Source organism: Saccopteryx bilineata, chromosome 6 (assembly GCF_036850765.1).
Source record: "Saccopteryx bilineata isolate mSacBil1 chromosome 6, mSacBil1_pri_phased_curated, whole genome shotgun sequence".
Lineage (NCBI taxonomy): Eukaryota > Metazoa > Chordata > Mammalia > Chiroptera > Emballonuridae > Saccopteryx > Saccopteryx bilineata.
In genome coordinates this window covers 207,931,042-207,940,757 of record NC_089495.1, presented here as the reverse complement: position 1 = coordinate 207,940,757, position 9,716 = coordinate 207,931,042, and the positions used below count along the sequence as shown (strand labels likewise).

Here is a 9,716-nt window from a genome sequence, read left to right as displayed (position 1 = left end):
ACGGGCTCTGCGGGGCGGGGACTGTGCAGCACCGACAGGCCTCCCCGGGCGCGGGAACATGAGGCTAGGCCCCGAGCTCCCTGCGGGCGAGGCGCGCGGTGCGCGGGCCTGCCCGGATCGCGGGTGAACTGCTTGAAGCCCCGGGACTCGGTAATTGGCGCGAGCGGGCGGGCGCGCGCGCATGCGCCAGGCGGCGGCGGGCACGTGGCTGGGTCCTGGGCGGCGCCGCGCGGGAAGAGCCTCAGTGCCCCGGAGGCCTGCGTGCCCACGGGCGACCCCCTGCTTCTGGTGCCAGCTTGTCACCATGGTCCCCACCCTGCTGCCGTCGTCGTCGTCGTCGCCGCCGCCGCCTGCTCCCTGTAGTCCCGAGCAGCCTGGGAGGGGCCGGCAGAGGTCTCATTTATCCAGCCTTGGGCCCTGGGGCCGACCTGCCCTGAGTCCCCGCGCTCCCGCAGCTTAGTGGCCTCTCCCTGCAGCCCGTCGTTGTCAGCTGGGGGCATGGTCTTCTGTCCGGACAACCAGGAGCCGCGCCGCCCACTGCGGAGCGCCATGGTCCAGTTCCAGGCCTCGGAAGTCCAACAGCTGCTACACAACAAGTTCGTGGTCATCTTGGGGGACTCAAGTGAGTGCTCCTCTGGGATCACACTTGCCAGCCTCACACCTGCAGCCTGTTTTCTAAATCTGGACCCATTGTCTCCATCTCGAGCCTCCTCTCTGGCCACTTGTCTGTTCCAGCCCAGTAGAGGTTTTCTCCTTTTATTTTCCCGTGCACCTTCCACGAGTGTCTTGACAGATGGAGTCTGTCAAGCTTTTCACCCCATACTTGCTTAGCGTTTTTGCTCTCTGACATCCCCCATAACTTCCCTTGTGGGAGCTATGACCTGTGTTGTCTCCCAGGTGACTTGGCTGACTTCTGCTAGGGTGATCTTGGGTCACTGTGTACTAAGTCGGGGGTGGTGCACAACTAGAAGGATCAGAGGCAGTGCAAAGACTTTTGAACCTCACTTTTTCTCCTGCCTCAAAGTCCAGAGTCCACAGAGGTGGTGTTGGGCAACCCCAGCCCTGGAAAGATGGGGGTCTGTTCAGGAGGCCTGCTTTAGCCCCACGATCTGTCTCCCTGCAGTCCAGCGAGCTGTGTACAAGGACCTGGTGCTCCTGCTCCAGAGAGACTCGCTGCTCACAGCGGCACAGCTGAAAGCCAAGGTGAGAGGGAAGCTTAGTGGTCATGTCAGTGGTGGGTGGGCACTGACCCTGGCCTGGCGGGGTCCTCCTGCCTGGTATGGGTCTCACTAACTGGGTGGGGGTGGGGTGGGTAGGGAGAACTGAGTTTTGAACAGGACCAGCTGGTGGCCGGGGGTCAACTGGGTGAGCTGCACAACGGGACACAGTACCGGGAGGTCCGCCAGTTCTGCTCTGGTTCTGGCCACCACCTTGTGCGCTTCTACTTCCTCACCCGAGTTTACTCCGAGTACCTCGAGGGTGTCCTGGAAGAGCTGACATATGGACCAACGCCGGATCTGGTGATCATCAACTCCTGCCTCTGGGATCTCTCCAGGTTGAGGCAGGGGGGAGAGAAAACTGCCAGTTGGGGGTGGAGGTATGGCTCAGAGGCTGTCTACCCCTGTGCTCTTGCCCACCCTGTGTCCCGCCCAACAGGTATGGCCGCTGCTCAATGGAGAGCTACCGCGAGAACCTGGAGCGCGTGTTCGTGCGCATGGACCAAGTGTTACCAGATTCCTGCCTGCTGGTGTGGAACATGGCGATGCCCCTCGGGGAACGTGTCACTGGGGGCTTCCTTCTGCCTGAGGCAAGTGACTCGGCCCGTCAGGATGGGGGAGGGGCAGTTGATTAGTGGGTGAAAGGTCCTCCCTCCTCACCCTGCTTCATTCCAGGGCTCTTAGCTGCTGTCCTTTCTCTTAGCTCCAGCCCCTGGCGTGTTCTTTGCGGCGGGATGTGGTGGAAGGGAACTTCTACAGTGCCACCTTGGCTGGGGACCACTACTTCGATGTTCTGGACCTCCACTTTCATTTCCGGCATGCAGTGCAGCACCGTCACCGGGATGGTGTCCACTGGGACCAGCATGCCCACCGCCACCTGTCACACTTGCTTCTGAACCACGTAGCTGACGCTTGGGGCGTGGAGCTGCCCAAGCGTGACTACCCTCCTGGTGAGCCGTGTCGCCAGCGGGGAGGGTAGTGATGCAGAGAGGTCCCTTAGAGCGTAGGAGCGCCCAAATGGAACAGGACCGAGGTGCTGTGGGGGAGAAGAGGCCCCTGGAAGGACTGCTGTGGGCCCTGAGTGCTGCTTCCTCCCCCGCTGGGGACAGATCAGGGGAGCAACACTGTATGTAGTCCCAGTTCTGGTTGTGTGTGGTCTGGCCACATAGTGACCTCTGTGTACATGAGCATTGAGTGCGTAAGGCAGCATGTCAGAAGACCTCTGCCCTGTTGATGAGCAGGAAAGAAATGGGGGTGCTCTGAGCTAGGCGTGGAAGGGGCGGTGGAAATACAGAAAGGGAAGGAAGAGGAAGAGTGGTCAGGCGGTGTGGCAGAAGCAGGGGAGCCCCTTGGGGGGTGCTGCCTGGCTCTCGGTTCCTGCCTGTCATAAAGGAGGCTCATGGCCGGTTGTTCCGTGTCTGGTCCCTGGGTCACGTCCCCCACCAGAAAGGCTCTGGCCTCACTTGTTGACGGCTCCTGCCTCTTGGCCTCCGCGTCTAGCGCGGTTGCTGTACACACAGTAGCTGCCGGATAGTATTTGGTGAACTGGAGACGTGAGTCATGTGAGACGGCTCTTCACAGCAGCACTGGATAGGATGGTGGCACAGACAGGCCAGGAATGTCCTAGAAGGCTGACTTCTGGGAGGACTTGGTAGCCAGGACTTGGAGCATCAGGGACGTGAATGAGGACTTTAATTATTTAATCGTTGTCTGATTCCTAAGTTTTTGGGTTTGTTTTTTTTTTGGTTTTTTTTTTTGAGGAGAGAACTGGTCCCCAGCAAAGGAGGGATGCTCTAAAGGTTGTCAGGCTAGGCTGAGGTGGTTCAGGTCTTCTGACCCTGGTTTACAGCAACAGAAATGGGGAGGTCCGAAGGCAGAGTTGGGTGGGAGGCCGAGCTGGTGAGTTTGGTCATGGCGGTTCTGTTTGAGGTCCCATGGAGAGGTGGAGATTTGGGTGGTATCTGCTTGCGCGGGAACCGTGATGGAGGCAGGAGAACGACCGCATTTTGGAGTTGGAAGGGAAGAGGGGCTGGTGGAGGGAACCAGAGGAGAAGAGGGCAGAGGCACTTTCAGGGGGGCTGAGGCCCGGAAGTGGCTCCGTTTGTTGAGGGCGTGGAGCAGGGCTCAAGGAGGCAGTGAGCAGTTGATGAGGGGCCGGAAGTCGCGCTCTGTACTCCTGGAGGTTTGAAAGGAGCTGGGCGCTATTGAGACAAGGGTGTGACAGGCTCTGTGTGTTCTTAGGTGACTTGCTAAACTCATTTAATGGGCTGTGGGGAGTTTCTCAGAGGAAAACGCTGACGATCTAGAAGCTGCGCCAATGAAGGGAGAGGACTCGGGCCTGGGGCGGGGGGGGGGGCATGAAGGCCAAGTAAAGGCAGTCGGCTGACTCTGGAGAAAGGCGGGGAGGAAGCAGCACACCTGGGCTTGGCCTGAAAAGGGAGAGGATGAGGAAAACTGGGTGGAAGGCAGAGGGTGCCCCCCCTGGAGGAGCGCGTGGAGGTCTAGCAGCGTGGCGGGCGGAGTGCAGGCAGCTCGGCCTCCCAGGCCCACCTAAAACAAGCATCCCGTTCCTAGACCCGTGGATTGAGGACTGGCCAGAGCCGGATCATCTGTTCCAGGGCAGCCAGGGCCAGCCCCCGGACTTTGGGGAGCAGCTGGCCTTGCCCCCACCCCCGCCCTCCCCCCTGCCCCCTCCCATGCCTTACCTCTACCCCCTTCCTCAGCCCTCCCCCCCTCCCCTGTTCCTGCCCCAGGAGACCCCTTTCTTCCCATGCCAGCCCTTCCCACCCCATGACTTCTTCAATTATAACACAACGGAAGACTTCTCAGTGCCGCCCCACTTAGGTAGGTGCCTCTGTGGCCTCCTGTCCCACCTCCCCCGGCCTCCCCAGAACCTTCCCCGGCCCGGCCTCCTGTGCCCGGAGGCTGAGAGCAGCTGGATCACCCCGTGCCCCCGCCTCCCTAAGGCCTGGGTCCCACCACCGCTGAGTGTGTAACGGCACCTGTGCACTCATAGATAGCTTGTTGATTGTCCCAGTTTCCTGGTTTGGAGGCAGGGAAGTCGTATTGCCATTTTGCAGATGGGGAAACTGAGGCCCAAAGAAACTCGCCCCAGAGGACCAGGACAGTCTGCAGGCAGAGCTGGGCCCACCGTGGCCAGAAGCCCACTCTGATCAATGACCGGTTCTTTTGTAGGATGTGGCCCTGGAGTGAACTTTGTGCCTGGCCCCCTGCCACCTCCAGTCTCTGGCCCTGTCCCCCATGGTCATCAGCGGGACCCGGTGGTCCACCGGGGGATGCCACGTTGTGTTCCCAACAGCCCTTACCATGTGCCGAGGGTGGGGGGGCCCTGCAGGCAGCGGCTCAGACATTCAGACAGACTGATCCACACATACAAACTGGACAGACGGCCTCCTGCCCACTCCGGGACATGGCCTGGGTAGACCGGATCTCGGGGCTGGATGTGCCAACGGCCCTGCAGGGCCTGCTTGCCACCCCAGGTACTGGGCCACGGTGTCTTCTGTGCCTGGCATTGTTCCTGTCCAGTGCTGTCACCAATAAAGGCTTGGAAGAACAGAGTGGCGTCTTCCTGTGTGAGGGAGCGGGTTCCCCAACCAGGACCCCACGAGGCGGGGCGGCTGCCCCGGGGCTCTGGCCGCTCCGGCCCTCGCGCCTCACACTGCTGAGGAGTTGCCAACTGCGTCTCCCTGCCGCCTCACCCCCGCGTCCTCACCAGAACGCACGCGCTTCACAGGCGTCCTGGAGGGGCTCATTCCTCAGCGGGGCGCTGGGGCTGGGGAATAATAGCAAGGGCTCCGTCGGAATTGTCAACATTTTCCATCTGGTTTGTTTATACCCATCCCAGCCTGACATAGTCACGGGCACATTCAGCATTCATTTATTCCTGGAGAGAGGCACACGCCTCTTAACCCTGCACAGTGCTTGGTGTAGGGTGGACATTCCATAGCGGTTGGGACTCGTCGAGAAGCTCCCAAACCCAAGTGGGAGGCTGATTAGACACCCATCATTCAGTAGATACGGTGCACATTGAGGGCACAGTGAACATAGACCAAATCCTTTGGTGGGTAGGGGCAGGGGACAGTAGGAGAGGAACAAAGGGAGAGTTCAGGGGTGCGGGGTAAGGGATTCATTGTGCCAGACCCCCCCATAAGGAAGAGAGTACAGGGACTCGGCTCTGATGAGTGGTGTGACGCTAGGTTTGTGACTACTGAGTGCCTAGGGTGGCATGTGGGCTATATGTTGGCAGGACATGGAGGCTGGAGCATGACCATGGCCGGGTAGGGTGGTGTGGGGAAGAAAAGTGAGGGAACACGGGGACCCATTCATAATCTTCCGATAGAATTGGGTGGGAGAGAGGAATGCAGAGTTCTTGCGTGAACTTTTCATATTTGTTCCCGAAATTCTTTCTTGGCTAGGGATATGCCATCTAACACAAATGGAAGTGGAGACAGACCACATAAGTGTTGATCCTTGCTGGCAAGCTAAGTGCGAGCAAAACCGCTAAATTCGCGGCGACGATGTGGATAAATCTCACAGATGTAACCTTGAAAGAAGCCAGACAACAGAGTACATTCTGTATGATGCTGTTACTGTGCAATGGCAAGAATAGGCTCACGGGTGGTGACAGAAGTCAGGACAGTGGTTACCTTTCGGGGAGGCGGGTATTCATTGGGAAAGCACAATCATGGAACTCCCTGGGGTGGTGGAGAGTTTATAGTTCTTACAGCTGTGTGTACGCACACACAGATATGTGAAAATTCCTGGAGCTGCCCCCTCAAGGCTTGTGCAGTTTACTTGTATGGAAAATGTGTGCATGAATTATAGACCGATTAAAAGGGAGCCAGGATGGGTTTTTCTTCAGGAATGGTTCAGTATTAAAAGACACCCCGAAATGAATTCACCATATAAACAGAATAAAGAAGAATAACAAGTCTCTGTAGGACAGGGGTCCCCAAACTACGGCCCGCGGGCCGCATGTGGCCTCCTGAGGCCATTTATCCGGCCCCCCACTGCACTTCTGGAAGGGACACCTCTTTCACTGGTAGTCAGTGAGAGGAGCATAGTTCCCATTGAAATACTGGTCAGTTTGTTGATTTAAATTTACTTGTTCTTTAAATATTGTATTTGTTCCCGTTTTGTTTTTTTACTTTAAAATAAGATATGTGCAGTGTGCATAGGGATTTGTTCATAGTTTTTTTTTATAGTCCAGCCCTCCAACGGTCTGAGGGACAGTGAACTGGCCCCGTGTGTAAAAAGTTTGGGGACCCCTGCTGTAGGAGATGCAGAAAATACAATGTTATCATTCAACACCATCCTATTCATCGTCAAAACTGTTAGCAAACTAGGAACGGAAAGGGACGTCCTTAGCTGGATAAAGGTTAACTACAAAACTCGACAGTCGTCTGCATGATTTCTCACAGCGCAACCTCAGAAGCAGTTCTTGTAAAATCAGGACCCAGTCAAAGGTGCCCGTGACTAGCATTTCCCTCTGTCTGGGAATCCCAGCTTGCACAGCAGAAGATGAACACAGAAAGGGGCCCTATCCTGAGCACTTCTGGCTTTTTTCTTTTTTTTTCAAGAGAAAGAGAAAGACAGGAAGGGGGGGGGGCGAGAGATGAGAAGCCTCAACTCGTAGTTGCTTCGTTTTAGTTGTTAATTGTTTCTCATCTGTGCCTTGATCTGGAGGCTCAAGGCCAGCAACCTTGAGCTTCAAGCCAGAGACCTTGGTGTTCTGTCCGTGATCCCGCACTCCAGCCGGTGACCTCACACTCGAGCCAGCGACCCTGGGATTTCAAGCCTGGGGTTCTCAGCATCCCAGGTTGATGCTCAATCCACTATGCCACCACCGGTCAGGCCGAGATTCTGCATTTCTAACCAGCTCCCAGGTGACGCTTAGACTGCTGGTTCTAAGACCACATTTTTTTTTTTAAAGATTTTATTTATTCATTATAGAGAAGGGAGAGAGAGAGAGAGAGAAGGGGGGAGGAGCAGAAAGCATCAACTCCCATATGTGCCTTGACCAGGCAAGCCCAGGGTTTTGAACCGGCAACCTCAGCATTTCCAGGTTGACACTTTATCCACTGCGCCACCACAGGTCAGGCCTCTAAGACCACATTTTGAGCCCAGGCCCTTCGATGTCTCTGGGAGAATTCACTTTAGGTTGCTGGACCACAGGGTCTGTGTTGAGCTAACTTGGTAAGTACCACCCATCTGCTACCCAGTCTAGCTGCACCATCCAGCCCCACACCAGCGGATCAGGAGCGTGGAAAACATCCACGGGGGGAGACAAAAGGAGGTTCACGGTTGTGAGCGTGTGAAGCGGCTTTATGGCTGACAGGAGTTCTAAGGACAGGCCTGGAGTCTTCAATTAGGTTGTATTTTCTCCGTCGCTTTCCTTTTTAGCCTGTTAGGTGGTAGACCAGGACTCAACAGTCTGGCCTTGCCGCTAGCAAGTAGCTCTCCTGAACCTGACTTCTCCTCTCTAAAGCAGAAGAGTAGCAGCATAGCCACAGTTTGTGGGGCGAGCAGTCAGTCTAGGAATATCAGCCACCTGCCGGAAGCCCCACAGGAGCCCCTCGGGCCCATGTTCTTTGTGTTACCCGTGAGGAAAACACAGTTCAGGAAGGCTTAGCATTATCCACCGAGGCCACAGAGATAAAAAGTGACAATGTTGGGATCCAAACAGCTAACACGCCGGAGCGTACGCTAACCACGAGGCTACATCACCTCCGTGTCCTGCCTGGCCCTTGCTGCCGGGCCACACTGCAGGGAAAAGCAGAAGGAGAGGGGAAGAAGGGAGGACCACTCCTGGGGTCCCAGGTGCAGGTGCTGAAGGCGTCTAACCAGTGGCGTGCAGGGTGGTGACTCCACAGCAGACAGGCTTTGGCACAAATGAACCCAGGTTCTAGGGGCTGGTCCTCAGGGTTTGAGTGTTTAGGTGGCAGGGGAGGGGAGCTTTGGGTCTAGGGCTTTTAGGAACAGGGCTTTTAGGGTTACATGTACAGTCGGGTCAGGAATTGGGTGGGGATGAGGAATGGAGCAGATGGTCAGGCAGTTGGGTCTTTGTTGTGGGTAAAATCGTCTATGATGTGCCTTACTCAGTAATAGCTGCTCACTCACTGTTTTGTTTGGAGGGTCAGAGGTGTGCCAACAGCCAGCACCTTGGGCACAGGGCATGCCACCTTTCAAGGCCCTCCTGGTGCTGTGAGCAGCACGCTGGGTCTGTTTTGGAAACCATGGGCTGTGCCTTCCCCACTCACATAGCTCTGCAAACATCTCCTGGCACTAAGCCCAGGCCCAAGCGTTTCGCAATCAGAAGAGTTCGACATCTGCATATTTTGAGATTGCATGACCCGGGACCTTTTTACATCTTGTCCACACCCATCCATCTTCTGTTTACCACTGTAACCGTATCTATGACGGAGAGTTTCTCCAAAGGTCTAGAGAAGCTCCCTGCTCAAACGCTCTCTTGAGCCTACCGAATGTCCTTAAGAGTTCAGGATCATATATCTTACTGTGTCCTGGACCTGACAAAGGACTTCACACGCAGGTACTGCCTTGGACCAAACTCCAGGGCTGGGAACCACTCAGCGCAGGCTCCGAAGGCCACCCTGGCCAAGGCCACACATTGTATAGGCAGGTGAAATGGGACGTGTTTGTTATTCTAGAGCAGACCTCAGGAGACCCAAAAAGTGGACATTCTCTGGGGACCTCGCTACCCTCTTCAGTCCGCTCCTCAGACCTGGGGGTGCAGACCGGAGCAGGAGCGAGGGTGTCTGGGAAGTGGGGGCACACCTCGGCGGAAGGGTCGGGGTGGGGGGTGAGTTAGTCAAAATCTCACGGGGCTTGTGGCTAGCCCTCGGCGAGCCAGGTTTCTGCCAGTGGGCCCCTTCTAGAGCTCGGAAGAGAAGAAAGGGGGTGGCCGGAATGGCCGCCCCGGGGGGTGCCCCAAGCAGAAGTTGCAGCTGAGGCCCCGGCAAGGAAGAGATGCAGCCAGTTACTACGGGGACGCCAGTGGTGTCACCACAGACACATGGCGGCTTTTGGTGGCTTGGCCAAGCTCTGCCCCCTAGCTAAGCCTTCTGTCCTGTTTCCTCCCCTCCAACAAGGCCCCTGGTCCCCCCACACACACCAAGTGCCTGCAGCCTTGGCCCGAGGGAGGCGCCCAGAGGTCAGGACGGTCCGCCTGCTAGCTCCGGCATCATCACGCACGCCACCACCAAGTACGAGGGACCCCAGGTCTAGGGCAGCTGAAGCAGGAAGGCCCGGGTCTGCCTGCCCTCCCTCTCTCCCCGGGGCCTGGGACCCTCGGCCCTGCCCTCCCTCTCTCCCCGGGGCCTGGGACCCTCGGCCCTGCCCTCCCTCTCTCCCCGGGGCCTGGGACCCTCGGCCCTGCCCTCCCTCTCTCCCCGGGGCCTCGGACCCTCGGCCAGGGCTCAACGGACACAGGCAGCGAGCGAGCGGGATGAGGTTGCCCTT

General features: G+C 57.2%; 1 protein-coding gene across 1 annotated transcript; it reads left to right on the top strand.

The window, feature by feature from the left end:
• The first annotated feature begins 8 nt into the window (after positions 1 to 8).
• PCED1A (PC-esterase domain containing 1A) lies at positions 9 to 4,793 on the top strand. Its single transcript, XM_066234134.1, has 8 exons — positions 9 to 150; positions 477 to 622; positions 1,124 to 1,203; positions 1,317 to 1,555; positions 1,657 to 1,807; positions 1,921 to 2,167; positions 3,792 to 4,061; positions 4,413 to 4,793. The coding sequence occupies exons 2-8, from the start codon at positions 499 to 501 to the stop codon at positions 4,658 to 4,660; spliced, it is 1,359 nt and encodes a 452-aa protein (XP_066090231.1). The 5' UTR covers positions 9 to 150; positions 477 to 498; the 3' UTR covers positions 4,661 to 4,793.
• The last annotated feature ends 4,923 nt before the right edge of the window (positions 4,794 to 9,716 follow it).

Bases quoted from the DNA above. Each gene is read 5' to 3' on its own strand.
- PCED1A (XM_066234134.1), top strand. From the start codon at position 499: ATGGTCTTCTGTCCGGACAACCAGGAGCCGCGCCGCCCACTGCGGAGC. The intron at 1,556-1,656 runs GTTGAGGCAGGG...CCCGCCCAACAG, and splicing joins TGCCTCTGGGATCTCTCCAG to GTATGGCCGCTGCTCAATGG. The intron at 4,062-4,412 runs GTAGGTGCCTCT...GTTCTTTTGTAG, and splicing joins CTCAGTGCCGCCCCACTTAG to GATGTGGCCCTGGAGTGAAC.